This window comes from Salmo salar, chromosome ssa06 (genome assembly GCF_905237065.1).
Source record: "Salmo salar chromosome ssa06, Ssal_v3.1, whole genome shotgun sequence".
NCBI classification, from domain to species: domain Eukaryota; kingdom Metazoa; phylum Chordata; class Actinopteri; order Salmoniformes; family Salmonidae; genus Salmo; species Salmo salar.
Window position 1 is genome coordinate 25,780,474 of NC_059447.1, and position 19,913 is coordinate 25,800,386.

A 19,913-nucleotide genomic window follows, 5' to 3' on the forward strand; every position below is an offset into this window, starting at 1 on the left:
AAGGAAAGGGAGGAAGGATGCAGCTTAAAAGTATTTTGAACAAGGCCGTGCCTTTGCATGACCCTTGGGTTGATTCTCCACACGAACCATCAAAACCCTTTATCAAAGGTGCAGGAAACATGGGTTCATCCCATATAAAAAGGTGCTTCACCTCCCCTTTAACATATCCACCATTGTCCATTTTGGATTTACCAAGCGTGAGAGAGAGTTAAACAACAGCAATCAGGACAGAAATGTCATGCATAGAGTGGACCTGCTTCTCTGCCGTATGGATAAAAGTGAATTGTGTCCGCTCTATACATCACTTTTCTATCTGAAGGTGTCTCACATCTTTTGGATTGCAAAGGTGTATGGAAGATGGTGTAGGTCATCGTTCACAAAGACAAGAGTCCCAGCAGAGGGAGCCTTAAACCAATCCAAAACACTACCAGGTGGAGGACACACACACATAAAAGCACACTCACTCACACACGCACATCCACCTAAAGCACACTCACACACATCAATCGCACAGGAACAAATATGCTTTTCAGTAACATTCAAGGAATGAACACAAATGCTTGCTCTCGCACATACAGGAGACTGTTTAAAACACACCAACACACTCCACCGGAATGCCAGTCCCCCTGGCCTCACCCCATCTCTCTTTGGGACACGTGTGTGTTACAACTCTGTCTCAAGCTGAACGACCTACCACCTTTTAAACCCCGTTCTACTCCCTCCTTCCCAACATCAACATAAGCAGGACCCACCCCTGCATATCCATGTCGATTAAAAAAGGCACATTCCATTATTCCAAATGTTTTCCGGTCATTGAATCACCACCTCATGATGTGTAATAATGTCAGTAGTCTGCTTCGGAGCACGTCGCTAACCACCAGAGGAGGGGTTAGCTAGCTAGCACGATAGTTGCAGCAGTCAACCAGTTGATTCAAGCTGTGCATTTTTACATTTAGCTGTGATTTGAGTAAGCAGTTTAGCTAGCATAGTAACGTCGCTAGCAAGCATAACATAGTCAGTCATCGTTGTCAACAGCCACATAGGTAGGCTTCCTTGACAATTTCCATAGAGAAAAAGGACAAGAATAAGATAATAAGCTATATTGGATTGCCGCAGGTAGAAAGTGCCCAGTTCTGTCTTAAAAACAGATATTTTTCAGTTCAATAGTTTGTCAAAACAAAAAACTCAAAAGGCCCTACTTTAAGACTTCTCTGACCACTTGATCAATACCATATTTTTATGCAAAAAATAGCACTTATTTATTTGCTTTTAAATCTTATTTTTTCGGAGCATGACTTTCTTTGCAAAAACAGCTGTTCAAAATACAATAAATCAACAGAGATTTAAAACCAATCCCTCTCTTTCTCTCTGTACACACCCACGGTTGTATAAATACATATTCAAAAAAATATGGCCGTCTTTCTCTGTTCCCCTTGGATTTCTTTACAATTATGGTACAACCTGTAGTCCTCATCTCTGGATCCATCGCATGTTACAGAGAAACCAGCTGTGATCATAAAAGCTACAAGAAGAGAGACAGTACATTAAAACTGAGGACATAATCATTTTGTTCTGGTCACAGAAGGGTGTGGGGTTGGAGGACTGGTGGAGTAGGGGTCTATCTATCGCTCCCTCTCTCCCCCTTTTCTCTCATTCTAGAGAGAAACTACAGTCTCTCTCATATCCATAGAGTAGTTATCTTTCTGTCGGTTTGTTTTTCCTCAAGCGGTTGGGATACAATCGTTCAGACTGACATTGTGCAATGCTGCTGACATCTACATTCAAAACCAGGGGAATGTGTTTTGATATGGAGAGGCAGGAATTTGGTTAAAAAAAATATTAAAAAATAAAGAAAATACTGCATCCCCACAAACCCATCACCCTTTCTCTACCCCCATACTAACATACAGCAGAAACCATATCGGAAGTTACGATTGCTTGGACTCTCGCTTTAAAAATTAAAGCATAACTTCCTGGTTAACATCCTGGTAACAACCCCTGTTTCCCCTAGCAACGTTTCAGAGTCACATGTCGAAGGTGGAGGATCAAAAGGCCAAAGGGTCAGGGGGATGGGCCACACCACCAGAGGAGAAGAAAGAGGGGAGTACAGGGAAATATAGGTATTCATCATCATCATCATCGTCTTCTAAACACTTCTGTACTCCACCTCCCCATCTAAAACAAAGTGCCTCCGTCGCTGCCCACCCCCTGCAGCGACTCGCCGGACGAGACACCCGTCTCGGCGCCCTCCAGTGAGTTGGGTTCAAAGCCTGGCTCCGCCCCTAGTGCGTCGGCCTCCATCTTGGCGTCAGGGAGGAAGGCGGAGTACGCGTCGCCCTCGGCCATGAGCAGCTTCAGCTTGGGGATCCAGCTCTTGCGGACGACACGGCGGGCGTTGGTGCACATGTCCGCCGCGATGGCGTTCATCTCGCTCTCCTTGAAGCTCGTGGCGAAGTTCTGGCTGTAGACTGATTGAGGGAAGGAGGGAGGGAGGAGAGAGAGAGAGGAGGAAGGAATCAGGGAGGAAGGGAAGGAGGGGAATAGAGAGAGAATAAGAGAGAAAAGAGGAAAAGACCAGAGAATTAGGATTGATGAGCCTAATCATAAATCAGCCGTCCATTTGTACTAACAAAAAGGCACTTGTGTTTAAGTGAAACACTCACATTTGACTGCGTGCAACACTCTGTTGTCCAGGGGCTTGCGGCTGGGGTCGTTAGTGGAGGAGCGGATTCCTGTTCCACAGCTGTTAGCCAGAGTATTCCTGACAGGGAGAGAGTATAATGATACCTTTATAAACATACAGACATCCATCAACTGTTAACACACACACTGGCAGGCAGGCACACACACGTCAGACGTATAAACACACACACACACACACACACACACACACACACACACACACACACACACACACACACACACACACACGTCAGATGTGAGAGAGAGACACACACTAACCTGTCGAAGAAGGCAGCCAGCAGCCTCCTGAGCAACACCTTGTGTCTGGTCCCTGCACTGACATGACAGTTCATCAGCTGGGCTCGAGATATGAACACACACGTACCTGCAGACACACACACACATTAGTGAGAATCAACATCAAAAAACAAACACACAGAACAGTGTTACCATGGACTACTCCAGACACTACCCCTATTGAATTTCTACACACACACAAACCTGGATATACCCCTCATACACCACACACACCATCTGTAAAACACACAGAAACCTGGATATACCCCTCATACACCACACACACCATCTGTAAAACACACACAGACACATCCTGTTTACACACACAAACCTGGATATACCCCTCATACACCACACACACCATCTGTAAAACACACACAAACCTGGATATACCCCTCATACACCACACACACCATCTGTAAAACACATAGAAACCTGGATATACCCCTCATACACCACATACACCATCTGTAAAACACACACAAACCTGGATATACCCCTCATACACCACACACACCATCTGTAAAACACACACAGACACATCCTGTTTACACACACAAACCTGGATATACCCCTCATACACCACACACACCATCTGTAAAACACACACAAACCTGGATATACCCCTCATACACCACACACACCATCTGTAAAACACATAGAAACCTGGATATACCCCTCATACACCACATACACCATCTGTAAAACACACACAAACCTGGATATACCCCTCATACACCACACACACCATCTGTAAAACACACACAGACACATCCTGTTTACACACACAAACTTGGATATACCCCTCATACACCATCTGTAAAACACACACAAACCTGGATATACCCTCATACACCACACACACTATCTGTAAAACACACACAGACACGTCCTGCTTCAGACACACATCCTGGGACTGACTCTGCACAATAAACAAACAAGCAGCAGGCCAAACAAATGGGAATACTTGACTGTAGTCCACATGTAGCCTGACAGTACACTCCTGGACAAGGTGGCAGTAGAACGTTACATAGGCATGTTCCCAGAGGCCTTGACTTGGCTAATATTAACCACACTGACACATGCCTCATCTCTTACATACAGTCATCTCACAGTAAGGACCACTCTCAGTGTAGTGTAGAACCAGGCCACGTCCCATTTCACTAGTCATGTAAGGACCACTCTCAGTGTCGTGTAGAACCAGGCCACGTCCCATTTCACTAGTCATGTAAGGACCACTCTCAGTGTCCTGTAGAACCAGGCCACGTCCCATTTCACTAGTCATGTAAGGACCACTCTCAGTGTAGTGTAGAACCAGGCCACGTCCCATTTCACTAGTCATGTAAGGACCACTCTCAGTGTCCTGTAGAACCAGGCCACGTCCCATTTCACTAGTCATGTAAGGACCACTCTCAGTGTAGTGTAGAACCAGGCCACGTCCCATTTCACTAGTCATGTAAGGACCACTCTCAGTGTCCTGTAGAACCAGGCCACGTCCCATTTCACTAGTCATGTAAGGACCACTCTCAGTGTCCTGTAGAACCAGGCCACGTCCCATTTCACTAGTCATGTAAGGACCACTCTCAGTGTAGTGCAGAACCAGGCCACGTCCCATTTCACTAGTCATTAAGGACAACTACTACAGTAGACTATACAGTGTGTGTATAGTATACACTAAGAGTGCCAAACATTATGAACACCTTCCAAATATGGAGTTGCAACCCCCCTTTTGCCCTCAGAACAGCCTCAATTCGTTGGGGCATGGACTCTACAAGGGGTCAAAAGTGTTCCACAGGGATGGTGGCCCATGTTGACTCCAATGCTTCCCAGAGTTGAGTCACGTTGGGTGGTGGACCATTCTCGATAGACACAGGAAACTGTTGAGCATGAAAAACCAAGCAGCGTTGCAGTTCTTGACCCAAACCGGTGCCCCTGGCACCTACTACCATACCCTGTTCAAAGGCACTTCAATATTTTGTCTTGCCCATTCACGCTCTGAATGGCACACATACACAATCCATGCCTCAAGGCTTAAAAATACTTGTTTAACCCGTCTCCACCCCTTCATCTACACTGATTGAAGTGGATTTAACAAGTGACATCAATAAGGGATCATAGCTTTCACCTGGTCAGTCTATCATTGAAAGAGCAGGTGTTCTTAATGTTTTCTACACTCAGGGTATAAGCGGTGTACTATCTTCATTTGATCACTCTGTTGCTGCAGAGAAAATGCAAACTTGTGTATTCAAGGTTTAAAAAAGGCTTCCATTTTAACATTTCAGACTTGATTTGCCCTAACAAAAAATCTATCAACCCCTACAACATGTCCATTCATTATAATCCTCATAATAATTCACATTTCCTGTTGCTGCAGGATTAGTTTCCTGCTGTTCAAATTAAGATAGCACATCTTTAACAAGGCCACATTCCACTTCGGTCCCTAGACCCTTCTCTGACCCTTCTCCTACTCCAGTTCTGAAATGACAGAATGGATCCACACACACACATAACACACACTGACCTGAGACAAGCTCCAGTTTCTCTGCGGGGTCCCCCTCCTCGTATAGTTTGGGGTGGCAGCGGTTGCCTATCTGTGTGATGAGCTCAGCGGGGAGAGACGACAGGTCCTGGCGACCGCGCATACGACCCCGGGTCTCTGAGTGGTCCGGCAGGGCCTCCACACGCTCACCAGCTACCAGTGGGAGAAAGACATGTGTTAGATCTGTCTGGTCTGACCTGTTACACACACACACACACACACACACACACACACACACACACACACACACACACACACACACACACACACACGTCGGTACCTGCGGCGCCCACGTTGAGCATGCTGTACATGGTGTACATGTTACAGATCTGCCTGTACTGCTCCTCTGTCTGCTCCTCCGTCACCTCCTCCTCTTCCTCCTCGTCATGGTAACTGATAGGCGAGTCACTGGTGTAGGCGCTCATCGTGCCCGGGCTGGCGCCCTCCGATGCCACGTTGCCCATGGAGACCACACTCCCGTTGGACCCGCTGCCGTGACCCCCGACCCCTGTGCCTATCCCCGCCCCGCTGGCGCCCATCCCCATGGCCAGTGTCAGCGCCCCCGAGCTCTGGATGGCACTCCCTCGCACGGACTCCTGGGAAAAGCGGGCGGCCTTCCTGGACCCGCCTCCGCATGAGCCCCCTCCGCCCCCGTCTCGGCTGCTGCCGCCCTCCCACAAGCGCTTGGCCACAGGGGTGCACACCACCGAGTAGGGCGAGGCTTCTGATTGGTTGCCCTGCTGCTCTGTCTTCACCCGCGACACGAGGGGGAGGGGGGTAAGGCAGGAGGCGGGGCGACTGCCAGTCCCCGCGGCAACGGTTTGAGTGACAGGGCTCTGGGGTTCGGAGAGCGGAGCCTCCTCGGCCTGCAGGCCCTGGGAGTCACAGCTGGGCGAGGAAACCTGGAGGAGGAATATGGAGAGAATACATTTATCAATAGTTTATTATGGAAATATAAATACACTGTATATGCAAATACTTGCAATGATTGTGATAAGTGGTTGTTTACGCATCTCAATTGAGAGTACTGTCGCTCTGGAAACGCCTGGTAGAGTTCTGATAAACATGTATCAGGGTTTCTGAACATGTGGTGCCGGACACTTGATCAGCAACATTTTAATTTACCGGACATTTAAGAAATTTACCGGGCACATTTGCATTTGGTGCATAGCGTGATTAGGGAGTCCACCCACGGTGCTCAGAATGACAGCAATCACATTTAGAATATGGTCATTCATATTAACAGAACATGCAAGTCCAGGATGCAACGATGTGCGGTGCTTCTTAACGCATTCTGATGTGCACTTCAAACACATTTATTTTTCCTCATCCAACAAGATGAGTAACAAACAGCAAAATCACTAGCCTATGTCAATCTACTATAGTAGAAATGTTTAGCTACCTATTCTATTGGTCAGCTTGTTGAGAATAAATTGCCCATTTCAAACAGACTCTGGGCCAGTTGTGGACCGATAGGCCTACTGATGAATTTGGGCTCTAAGCTACATAAAACGCAATGAGGCTGATGCAACAGATCAGAACGTTTAGCTTAAAATGTCGATAAACTATTATTTCTTCACATTATAAGCGTAGCAATGTGCACAAGGCAGTAGGCTATGCACAAATGTTCATTCCATACCACAATTAGCAGGAAAACACCATTATCAAAAGGGCACTACACGTGAGCGGTTTCATGTAACAGATGAAAATATCCGTTCTAAATTTAGAACGAGAGGAGATCTAACAGGTTACTTTGAAGCAACGTAAGACATGCCTCAATGTGTATTAAAACGTTCAGGTTTCAAACAATTAAGTATATGTTTTCAAAATGCATACTGCCTCCAGCTCATTGCAAAGCGGTGTGTGACACACTGATGAAGCCTGCCTTCTGTTGCCGTTTGATGCAGCGTTCAAAGCAACTGGGAAATCTCTCACTTCTGACTTCAGTGCGTTCAAGACAACTGGGAACTGGGGAAAAAACAAGCTCTGACTAGGAAAAAAGTTTTGAACAGTCATCCAACTCGGAATTCCAACTCAGGAAATCCGGCCTCTTTCCAGAGCGCCAACGTAATAATTTGACCTCGTATTTTAAGATACTGTACATACAAAATATACTGTACACACGTACCAATTTACTTCCACTAAATTATGCAGATTACCCAATAGACCGATAAGCATGACCAGTCAAATGTATTTCCATCAATAAATAGGCTAAAAAGCATTATTTCGCAATGGGATTTTCTCTTCTCCCTAGCAGTTAGCCGACGCAAATCTTATTTATCTGCATTTTTTTATACGGACAAAAGCAAGCTATTACAGGCTAACAGAAACCCTGGTATGTATGTGTGTATCATTCTAAGACCTCTGAATAAAGAGCACAGCATAACGACACAACCTGTGGTCACTGTGTGTGATTGTGATGCAGGACAAGCCTCCCCTTTGAAGGAGACCTCCTATCCACCTCAACCTTAAAGGAAAACTCCTCCCACAAACAATACTTTGGTCAAATGTTTTGCAGCCGGTATCACATGATGCAAAATGCATCATAAAGTCTGTATTTCTGTATTTTGAAAGTTATATATCTTGAAAACTTGATTGCTGACATGCAAAACATTTTTGGACTATATCAACAATGGACTAATGAAACAAATACCAAAATATCATTTTTGGGTGGAGTTTTCCTTTTAACATGCTTGGGTTGTTAAAAAGGCTATACAAACCCATGTATTAATACCTTGAGGAAGAACTCTGTGCCCTTCTCCATGATCTGCTGGATCTGCAGGAAGCCTGCGGTGTACATGAGGAGGAACTGGTCTCCCACTGTCATGCTGAGGCGGCCTGTGTAGCAGAAGGCCAGGATCTGCTGGAAGCTCTGGGGCTGGACGGCCGGGGGGAGCTCCACCACTGTGGGGGTCTTGGAGCCGCTGCCTCCCCCAGTGCTGAACAGGTCCCGGAAGTAAGAGCTGCTGGCCGCAAGCACAGCACGGTGAGCCTGGAGGAGAAGGAGGGAGGAGTAAGAAGATACTATAGAGTTATGAGTTATATAAGGAATGTTTCCTTTGTTTGAATGATACATTTATTTTAAAACTGTGTGGTTGATCTTTTGGGAGGTGCAAAATGTCATGATTCTGATAATTGAGGGCGGCTTTCATTCAGTGATTCAATTTTCTCTGTTCTTTTTCTAACATCAAAATTGTTGACCAATAATGGCAAGTCATGAAGGGCAACGGGATAATAAACTCATAAAAAAAATCAAGCCAATACCGCCGGGATAGACTGATAGATAAATAATTGGTATTGCACATCAGAACACTTAAAAAAATAAATGTACATTATAGTACACAATCTATGCAATTCACACAGTAATATCCCACCTTGAAGGCGTGTCCCTTGACGACCACGGAGACATCGCAGTAGAGCCCCTGGAGACGCTGCTCGTTCAGACACTCCAAGACGTTGTTGCCAAAGTTAGGAATCGCCATCTGAAGGGTCTGGGCCATGGTGCGCTACGCACACCACCACAGGGTCTGGAGGGAGAGAGATATCAGCAACATATTTTAAAAGAGCCAATTAAATCAGTTACCAATCTTCTGCATGAGGCTGACCCGTTTGTCCCCGACCTAATGAAGCAACAAACAGTAATGCCCTGTACTTAACCTATATCATGGATACCAACACCATTGGTAACTACACTGAACAAAAATATAAATGTAACATGTAAAGTGTTGGTCCCATGTTTCATGAGCTGAAATAAAAAATCCCAGGAATGTTCCATAGTTACAAAAAGCTTATTTCTCTCAAATGTGCATCATTTTTGTATGTCTCTTTTAGTGAGCATTTCTCCTTTGCCAAGATAATCCATTCACCTGACAGTTGTGGCATATCAAGAAGCTGATTAAACAGCATGACCATTACACCGTTGCACCTTGTGCTGGGGACAATAAAAGGCAATTTAAAATGTGCAGTTTTGTCACACAACACAATGCCACAGATGTCTCAAGTTTGGAGGGAGTGGGCAATTGGCATGTTGAATGCAGGAATGTCCACCAGAGCTGTTGCCAGATAATTAAATGTTCATTTCTCTACCATAAGCGGTCTCCAACGTCGTTTCAGAGAATTTAGCAGTACGTCCAACCAGCCTTACAACCACGTGTAACCACGCCAGCCCAGGACCTCCACATCTGGCTTCTTTACCTGCGGGATTGTCTGAGACCAGCCACCTGGACAGCTGATGAAACTGAGGAGTATTTCTGTGTGTAATAAAGCCATGTTGTGGGGAAAAACTGATTGGCTGGGCCTGGCTCGCCAGTGGGTGGGCCAATGCCCTCCAAGGCCCACCCATGGTTGCACCCCTGCCCAGTCATGTGAATTCCATAGATTAGGGCCTAATTCATTTATTTCAATTGACTGATTTCCTTATATAACTCAGTAAAATCTTTGAAATTGTTGAGGTAATATTTTTGTTCACTATAACAAGTAACATGGTACTAGTGGTGCATGTTACAATCAATCAATGAGAAACCACTAAGAATGAGGGCCTAATTATCAAGTAATGTAACTATTATTACCATCTCATTTCTAAGGACACCAGGTAAATAGAGGGCTGTAAAATAAAGCACAACCATAGCACCCATCATAGAGAGAGGAAATCCTATCAGCTCAACTCTGACCTTAACACTAGCGGACAGCACCCTCCAATGGATGAAACATGTTTAGTGATGATACCCATTTGGAAGCAACTGAAGTGAACCTAACGCTTTCATTTGTCATTCAGACAAAGTAAACCATTTTACAGTGTGTTTTGAGCAGAAAGGAGACCCTTAAAATACTATTTGAAAAAGCCTACTTATCCATATGTAGCAAATGTCAATGCCCATACACACACACACATCTTATTCTGAAAAGTTAAAGCATATCACTTCTATCTGCTATTTATATAGGCCTAAAACTGTCTAAAACCAATTCAATGATGTTATTTGATTGTAAAATGTGTGTTTACATCTGTGTAAATGTCCTACTGCTACAGTACTACAATGTGGGTTTGTTTGAATTGCCCATAACCTATTCTCTCAAACATACAACAACCTAAACCTGCAGCCCTCTAATATTTGATAGGCCTATGCTCAAAAGTCCACAGAAATGAAAGGTCTGTCATTCCTCTTGACAACATCATATAGAATGGCGTGTGTGGATGAAGAGGAGGAGACAAAGACAGTGAGCCACTCTGGACTATTAGATGCACCCTTAAAAGGTTCAGTGTAAGCGCCACCTCTCCCCTCCCACTATCTCTGAAGCTCAGCACAGACATCCACCTCAGCTAACCCCATAACAACCATAAACAGCACAGACATCCACCTCAGCTGACCCCATAACAACCATAAACAGCACAGACATCCACCTCAGCTGACCCCATAACAACCATAAACAGCACAGACATCCACCTCAGCTGACCCCATAACAACCATAAACAGCACAGACATCCACCTCAGCTGACCCCATAACAACCATAAACAGCACAGACATCCACCTCAGCTGACCCCATAACAACCATAAACAGCACAAACATCCACCTCAGCTGACCCCATAACAACCATAAACAGCACAGACAACAGAGAAGCAGTACTGTCACATCAACGTTTTATCGTCTATGAATCAGTACCCCAAACAGAATTCCAGCTATCAGCTTATAAGCACTGTCACATATAGCGGTTCCACTGCATGGTGCTGGCTACACCAGCATTGTTGGGGGTTTGATTTAGAGGTTGACCGATTAATCGGAATGGACGATTAATTAGGGCCGATTTCAAGTTTTCATAACAATTGGAAATCTGTATTTTTGGACGCCGATTTTTTAAATATTTTTTTTAGACCTTTATTTAACTAGGCAAGTCAGTTAAGAACACATTCTTATTTTCAATGACGGCCTAGGAACGGTGGGTTAACTGCCTTGTTCAGGGGCAGAACGACAGATTTTTACCTTGTCAGCTCAGGGATTCAATCTTGCAACCTAGTCCAACACTCTAACCACCTGCTTTACATTGCACTCCATGAGGTTACGTGAATGCAGTAAGAAGCTAAGGTAAGTTGCTAGCTAGCATTAAACTTATCTTATAAAAAAACAATCAATCAATCATAATCACTAGTTAACTACACATGGTTGATGATATTACTAGTTTATCTAGCCTGTCCTGCGTTGCATATAATTGCTTAGGTACACGTTGCTCCAACCATAAACATCAATGCCTTTCTTAAAATCAATACACAAGTATATATTTTTAAGCCTGCATATTTAGCTAAAAGAAATCCAGGTTAGCAGGCAATATTAACCAGGTGAAATTGTGTCATTTTGCTTTCATTGCACGCAAAGTCAGTGTATATGCAACAGTTTGGGTCGCCTGGCTCGTTGCGAACTAATTTGCCAGAATTGTACGTAATTATGACATAACATTGAAGATTGAGCAATGTAACAGGAATAACGTTTTGTTTTCGAGATGATAGTTTCCGGATTCGACCATATTAATGACCTAAGGCTCGTATTTCGGTGTGTTATTATGTTATAATTAAGTCTATGATTTGATAGAGCAGTCTGACTGAGCGGTGGTAGGCACCAGCAGGCTCGTAAGCATTCATTCAAAATAGCACTTTCGTGCGTTTTGCCATCAGCTCTTCGCAATGCTTCAAGCATTGCGCTGTTTATGACTTCAAGCCTGTCAACTCCCGAGATTAGGCTGGTGTAACCGATGTGAAATGGCTCGCTAGTTAGCTAGGTGCGTGCTAATAGCGTTTCAAACGTCACTCGCTCTGAGACTTGGAGTAGTTGTTTCCCCTTCCTCTACGTGGGTAACGCTGCTTCGAGGGTGGCTGTTGTCGATGTGTTCCTGGTTCGAGCCCAGGTAGGAGCGAGGAGAGGGACGGAAGCTATACTGTTACACTGGCAAGACTAAAGTGCCTCTAAGAACATCCAATAGCCAAAGGTATATGAAATACAAATCGTATAGAGAGAAATAGTCCTATAATTCCTATAATATCTACAACCTAAAACATCTTACCTGGGAATATTGAAGAATCATGTTAAAAGGAACCACCAACTTTCATATGTTCTCATGTTCTGAGCAAGGAACTTAAACGTTAGCTTTTTTACATGGCACATATTGCACTTTTACTTTCCTCTCCAACATTTTGTTTTTGCATAATTTAAACCAAATTGAACATGTTTCATTATTTATTTGAGGCTAAATTGATTTTATTGATGTATTATATTAAGTTAAAATAAGTGTTCATTCAGTATTGTTGTAATTGTCATTATTACAAATAAATAAATAAAATCGTCCGATTAATCGGTATCGGCTTTTCGGTCTTCCAATAATCGGTATCGGCGTTGAAAAATCATAATCGGTCGACCTCTAGTTTGATTCCTGCACGGGCAGCGGGCCACCCATACTGAATGTGTCACTGTCAACTAGTCACTTTTCATAAAAGCATCTGATTCGCTAACTGATGCTATAGGCTATTATTGCATCCATTACACATGCATGTTCTAGCATGCATCTATGCACCTACACATGCAGTCACACGCAGTCACCCGCTTATAGACTACACACACACACACACACACACACAAAATCTGCCATTGACGGGGTGGATACTATGTGGCAGCATTAACAGACAGACAGACAGAATCTTCTCACCTAGTGAAACACAAGATTCACAAGAAGTCTGACTAACATATTAAAGGTGAAGTAAGCAGCCCAACATATAAGCCTTGTTTTGGGATCCAGCCAGCCACACTGGTAAAAGAAACACTGTATTTGTCTCCATCCCTCTCTCTCATGCCCTCTCGCAAAAACACAGATGCGCACTCACACACACCAACGCAAACAAACACACACACATTCACACACACACACTAAACAATACTGCCTGTTTACAGTTTGGCAGGACACACACACAGAATAGAATAAAGCCTGGGTGTGTTTGCAGAGTTTGCACTGAGAGAGCGACCAAGGAGGGTAGGAGAGGGGCCAGGAGAGGGGCCTGAACAAGGGCTGTGCCCAGCAAAGGGGTCATGTCAGGCACAGCAGCCAGGTTAGAGGGCAGAGGAGGAGAAGTTCAGGTAACACACTGCCTCACATCTCATACCGGGCAGTGGAGTCAGTCACAAAACTAGGTCACACAGTGTCAACATAAGAGCCTGTCTTTTCACAGGAGCCTCAAGAATGTTTTGCCAGCATTTAAAATGCAGCCACAGCTTATGTGATGTTGTGATGGACCAAGGACCAACATATTTGTGATCTTATAGAAAGTAAAAATATTTTCCAGTTTATCCACACTCCTAGACTATAGTCTGTGAAAACACCAACTGCTAAATTCATTTAGATTGCCTTACAGATTATTAGAGAGGGTTGCATGGGTGGTGGCCAGCAGCATACCACCCTGCATCCCACTGTTGGCTTGCCTCTGAGGCTAAGCAAGGTCCTGGACAGTCCCTGGATGGGAGTACATTTTACATTTTAGTCATTTAGAAACGCTCTTATCCAGAGCGATTTACAGTAGTGAATGCATACATTTCTTTTTTTCTCTCCGTACTGGTCCCCCGTGGGAAACGAACCCACAACCCTGGCGTTGCAAACACCATGCTCTACCAACTGAGCCACACGAGTAGGGGGCGCTACTGCCTCTGGTCGAAGGAGATCCCAATGCCCCAGGGCAGTGATTGGTGACATTGCCCTGTGTAGGGTGACGTCTTTTGGATGGGACATTAAGCATGTGGCCTGACTCTCTGTGGTCACTAAAGATCCCATGGCACTTATTGTAAGAGTATGGGTGTTATGTTAACCCCGGTGTCCTGGATACATTTACAAACTGGTCCTAATCATCACCAGCTTTCAATTGGCACATTCATCCCCCCTCCTCCTCGTTGCTTTAAATTAGAATGGGTTCAGTAAATTTACCTGGTAAAATAAGGGTAAAAAAAAATAAGGTGCTGGCACAACTATTTTATAGGCATTTCCTGGTTTCAAACCCCATGTCTACTGTAAGGATATAGCTTGCCTGCTATAAAATGTTGCCTACACACAATGTAACTATCAATTCAATGTTTACTTTTCTTCTTGAAGGGCTACTGACCATCATTGAAATACATTGTTCATCGTTTCAATGAATTCGATTAGCATGCAAATTGATATAGGCATGCTTAAATTGATCACATCGAAAACTGTTCCCGAACCACATTCATTAAATACCAATTCAATTAAACAGTTCAAAGCAAACCTCTTAAGTGATAGCTAGCTGTTACTAGCTACAAATTGTATCTCCCGTGAGTTGCGTTTTGACCAGGATGCAAGATCAAACCGCGGCGATAGCTGTCTGTGTACCGAGGTGACCGCCGCGCCGTGTGCCAGTCTGCCCGCTCGGAGTGCTCCACTGGCACGGGCCGGGGGGCGACAGAGAATGGCAGTGAATGCAGCAACACGCGATCCAAGGAGCGCCACGGCGTTTGCCAGCTGTCAAAAAAGTATACGGATATAATAACGAACTTTAATCAGTTTGAAAAGGTCCACATCTTTCCCTTTTAGTCCCGTCTTTCATTGCAATATACGCATCCCATCCGCAGGCCTGTGAATCGGGTGCCTGTCAGGACTAGCTAAGCTAGCTAAACTAGCAAGCTAACATAGCACTGCTAAAATATTTTGGGTTCGCTCCAGCGCACCATCCACCTCATGCACTCAGACAACCGCACAGTATCCGCTGCTTCCGCGATTACCCACGAATTAAAAACAACCGATTGTCACAAACTGTATCTATGAGGTTGACAGTTGTCACACGGTGTCAGCTATCGATTCAAAATCGTATTTATTGAAATATTTTTGGGATGGGGAAATGACTCCCACTGCTATACTCCATTTTACCGACATCAACAGGTCATCTCAGGACACGCAGCAGCTGAGGGCGAGCCAGACGGAACCAGTGCGGCACAGAACAGGGGGGTTCCAAGTCGGTAGACAAGACATCTATTTAACCACTTCTCACCAATGTGATAGATGGCCAAAATATTTGTGTCTGAAACTTACAATTATTTTAATCGTTTAGCTCACGTAAATTCTTACAATTGTGACGGTACATAAAAATATTTGATCGTGCACTGTAAAAAGTTTTTGATCATATGCCTAGGAGAAAGTAGCCACAAAGGCATGTGGGGCTCGGAAGCCGCAAGCCGGTGAGGTGTTTAAAGTTTGTGATGGTGCCATCCTCTTACCAACCCATCCCCCATCACACACCTTTCTCAAAACAATAGTTTACCCCCACGAAACATTCCGAACCCATCTGATATCTGCCCCAAACCGCGGTGCCAACTAGGGACACCGGTCTAGCCCCGGCGTCATCGCCCACCGCCCCTGCATCCTCGTACGACCCCAACAGACATCCTCATTCTCCAGCAGATACTCACCCCCTAGCTGGGAAACTGATGCAAAGCGTTTCAATGGAGGATTCGATAGCCCTCTCCCCGCACTCTCTTGCTACAGGCAGCCATTCGTTGTGAGCAATGGCGAGACGCCGATAGCAGAGCTATCGAGGGCGGAACAGTGTCCCAGGGGATTGCGGAGCGCCGAGTCACCGATCGCGCAGACCAGAAAGACAAGCATGACGCGCTCATCATTCAATCGCATGATCGTCTCAAGCACAGCCTCAATTTGGGGAGACCTATCCCACGGCGTGATGTGTTTGCGCATTGGCACAGCAGCGTGCAGGAAACCGCCTCTCTCCCTTCTCCCTGTGCTGTGTGTGAGATAGAAATGGGAAAGTAAGCTGTGCGCGTGTGTCTAGACTACATTCATTTAGGTGAACCCAGTGCGTGCAAAGAATAAATAATCATGCCTGCAAATAACGGGGAATCAAATACAAACATATTTTGCTTAGAGAGAGATGGAGCCCTGTGTTCTACCATTGCATGGCTGAGTTGGACCTGCTTTATAGCCTATGTAGGCTATGTCATGGGGAATATATATATTTTTTGGGTGGTTCATCCCCGATAGTTGTATTGGCAGTCAGCCATATTCAGGCTACCTACACTTTAAATAGTCACTGGCTAACTCATTCCTGAAAATGAGTAGTGACTACTCAAACATCTCCAACCGTCAGTAGAACTCAAATCATAAAAGTGGTACTAAATCATATGTCAATAAGATTTCATATAATTTCATGTTTTTGAGTACTGTTAACAAATATTAAGTTACTGAGTAAATAACTGTATTTGTGTTCGGCTAATGTAAAGTTAATGATTATTTAATATTTTAAAGTCAATCAAACATTTATGAAATAAGTTAATCTTACTTGATTGTATTATGTTTTACATCTTTACCTAAATGATAAGAGGTCGTCTGCCCTCTTTTAAGGTCCTAACTACTGAATAGTGTCTATTCCAGATGCGTAGGAGTCAAAATAAGAATACTGTCAAAAAAAATGTCTTGATATTTTAGTAAAAAACACTTGATTTATCTGTGTTGTGCTGATATAGAATTATTACGTTTTTGCAAGTTATGTTTTTTGTTGTTGAATTTAGGATACTTTTACACAATGTTGTATGCATGTTTGAAGAAAGAAAAGTATAGTAATGAAGGTAAATAATTAAGTAGAAGGGACCGTACATGTTTATGTTCAGTACAACAAATAATGTTCAAGTAACTTCAATCGTTATATTTCAGAATACATAATAGAATTTAGTGTTAAAAAGTTAATAGAACACAAAACAGTTAAGTATTTAGAACTTAAAAAGATAACAATATGGTTGGTGATGTCACTTTATTACTTTAAGTCTTGAACACTGTAATACTTTTGGTTACTCGAATGGTTCTAGGCAATGGGTTTCCTCAAAAAAATCCAGCATTTCCCAAACTCGGTCTTCAGGGCCCCAAGGGGTGCACGTTTTGGTTTTTGCTCTAACACTACACAGCTGATGCAACTGAACAAAGCTTGATGATTTGTTGATTATTGGAATCAGTTGTGTAGTGCTAGGGCAAAAACCAAAACATGCACCCCTTGTGGTCCCGAGGACCAAGTTTGGGAAACCCTGGCCTATACTGTTACCTGCCATATCCCCCAACACGATCAATAGAGCACTACAGACCTTATACAATGTAAATGCTTTTACTAATATGGAAGCAATCAGTATGAAGGGTATAATGTAAAAAATTATTCACAGCACCAGATATATCTCAGAGTGAGTTTGCCTCCATTTTCGCATGTAGGCCTATATATTTTCAGGTCTGTATTAACATACAGCTCCAAAACGCATTTATATATGCATTCATACATGTTTGTATGTCTGCATATATAAATGCGTTTTGAGCTGTATATATATATATATATATATATATATATATATATATATAAATCAGTGGGGGAAAAAAGTATTTGATCCCCTGCTGATTTTGTACGTTTGCCCACTTACGAAGAAATTATCAGTCTATCATTTTAATGGTAGGTTTATTTGAACAGTGAGAGACAGAATAACAATGAAAGAAATCCAGAAAAACGCATGTCAAAAATGTTATAAAATGATTTGCATTTTAATGAGGGAAATAAGTATTTGACCCCTCTGCAAAACATGGCTTAGTACTTGGTGGCAAAACCCTTGTTGGCAATCACAGAGGTCAGACGTTTCTTGTAGTTGGCCACCAGGTTTGCACACATCTCAGGAGGGATTTTGTCCCACTCCTCTTTGCAGATCTTCTCCAAGTCATTAAGGTTTCGAGGCTGACGTTTGACAACTCGAACCTTCAGCTCCCTCCACAGATTTTCTATGGGATTAAGGTCTGGAGACTGGCTAGGCCACTCCAGGACCTTAATGTGCTTCTTCTTGAGCCACTCCTTTGTTGCCATGGCCATGTGTTTTGGGTCATTGTCATGCTGGAATACCAATCCATGATCCATTTCAATGCCCTGGCTAAGGGAAGGAGGTTCTCACCCAAGATTTGACAGTACATGGCCCCGTCAAATGATGCTGTGAAGTTGTCCTGTCCCCTTAGCAGAAAAACACCCCCAAAACATAATGTTTCCACCTCCATGTTTGACGGTGGAGATGGTGATCTTGGGGTCATAGGCAGCATTCCTCCTCCTCCAAACACGACGAGGTGAGTTGATGCCAAAGAGCTCCATTTTGGTCTCATCTTACCACAACACTTTCACCAGTTGTTCTCTGAATCATTCAGATGTTCATTGGCAAACTGCAGATGGGCATGTATATGTATTCTTGAGCAGGGGGACCTTGTGGGCGCTGCAGGATTTCAGTCCTTCACGGCGTAGTGTGTTACCAATTGTTTTCTTGGTGACTATGGTCCCAGCTGCCTTGAGATCATTGACAAGATCCTCCCGTGTAGTTCTGGGCTGATTCCTCACCGTTCTCATGATCATTGCAACCCCACGAGGTGAGATCTTGCATGGAGCCCCAGGCCGAGGGATATTGACAGTTCTTTTGTGTTTCTTCCATTTGCGAATAATTGCACCAAATGTTGTCACCTTCTCACCAAGCTGCTTGGCGATGGTCTTGTAGCCCATTCCAGCCTTATGTAGGTCTACAATCTTGTCCCTGACATCCTTGGAGAGCTCTTTGGTCGTGACAATGGTGGAGAGTTTGGAATCTGATTGATTGATTGCTTCTGTGGACAGGTGTCTTTTTTACAGGTAACAAGCTGCGGTTAGGAGCACTCCCTTTAAGAGCGTGCTCCTAATCTCAGCTCGTTACCTGTATAAAAGACACCTGGGAGCCAGAAATCTTTCTGATTGAGAGGGGGTCAAATACTCATTTCCCTCATTAAAATGCAAATCAATTTATAACATTTTTGACATGCGTTTTTCTGGATCTTTTTGTTGTTATTCTGTCTCTCACTGTTCAAATAAACCTACCATTAAAATTATAGACTGATCCTTTCTTTATCAGTGGGCAAACATACAAAATCAGCAGGGGATCAAATACTTTTTCCCCCCACTGTATATATATATATATATATATATATATATATATATATATATTTTATCATTATGTTCATGCATACATATTTTCATACACATATATGAGCATGGAAGCACACCCTGCAGATAAGCCTACAGTCATCATACATAAACTCAGCAAAAAAAGAAACATCCTCTCACTGTCAACTGTGTTTATTTTCAGCAAACTTAACATGTGTAAATATTTGTATGAACATAACAATATTCAACAACTGAGACAAACTGAACAAGTTCCACAGACATGTGACTAACAGAAATGGAATAATGTGTCCCTGAACAAAGGAGGGGGGTCAAAATCCAAAGTAACAGTCAGTATCTGGTGTGGCCACCAGCTGCATTAAGTATTGCAGTGCATCTCCTCCTCATGGACTGCACCAGATTTGCCAGT

At 43.8% G+C, this 19,913-nt stretch overlaps 1 protein-coding gene across 2 annotated transcripts; it reads right to left on the reverse strand.

Annotated features, from left to right (window-relative positions):
- Positions 1–1,229: 1,229 nt before the first annotated feature.
- LOC106606789 (nucleus accumbens-associated protein 1) lies at positions 1,230–16,158 on the reverse strand. 2 transcript variants are annotated; one of them, XM_014203146.2, is made up of 8 exons: positions 15,966–16,158; positions 8,893–9,045; positions 8,253–8,510; positions 5,799–6,420; positions 5,501–5,671; positions 2,962–3,067; positions 2,664–2,761; positions 1,230–2,468 (listed from the first exon to the last, which is right to left on the reverse strand). In XM_014203146.2, the coding sequence occupies exons 2-8, from the start codon at positions 9,016–9,018 to the stop codon at positions 2,176–2,178; spliced, it is 1,674 nt and encodes a 557-aa protein (XP_014058621.1). In that variant the 5' UTR covers positions 9,019–9,045; positions 15,966–16,158; the 3' UTR covers positions 1,230–2,175. The 2 variants fall into 2 exon arrangements, with proteins under 2 accessions (XP_014058621.1, XP_014058622.1); XM_014203147.2 differs by lacking the exon at positions 15,966–16,158 and adding an exon at positions 14,789–15,474.
- Between the last annotated feature and the right edge of the window lie 3,755 nt (positions 16,159–19,913).

Bases quoted from the DNA above. Each gene is read 5' to 3' on its own strand.
- LOC106606789 (XM_014203146.2), bottom strand. From the start codon at position 9,018: ATGGCCCAGACCCTTCAGATGGCGATTCCTAACTTTGGCAACAACGTC. The intron at 8,511-8,892 runs GTGGGATATTAC...CTTCTCCTCCAG, and splicing joins TCAAGGGACACGCCTTCAAG to GCTCACCGTGCTGTGCTTGC. The intron at 2,762-2,961 runs GTTAGTGTGTGT...TCTCCCTGTCAG, and splicing joins CTGGCTGCCTTCTTCGACAG to GAATACTCTGGCTAACAGCT.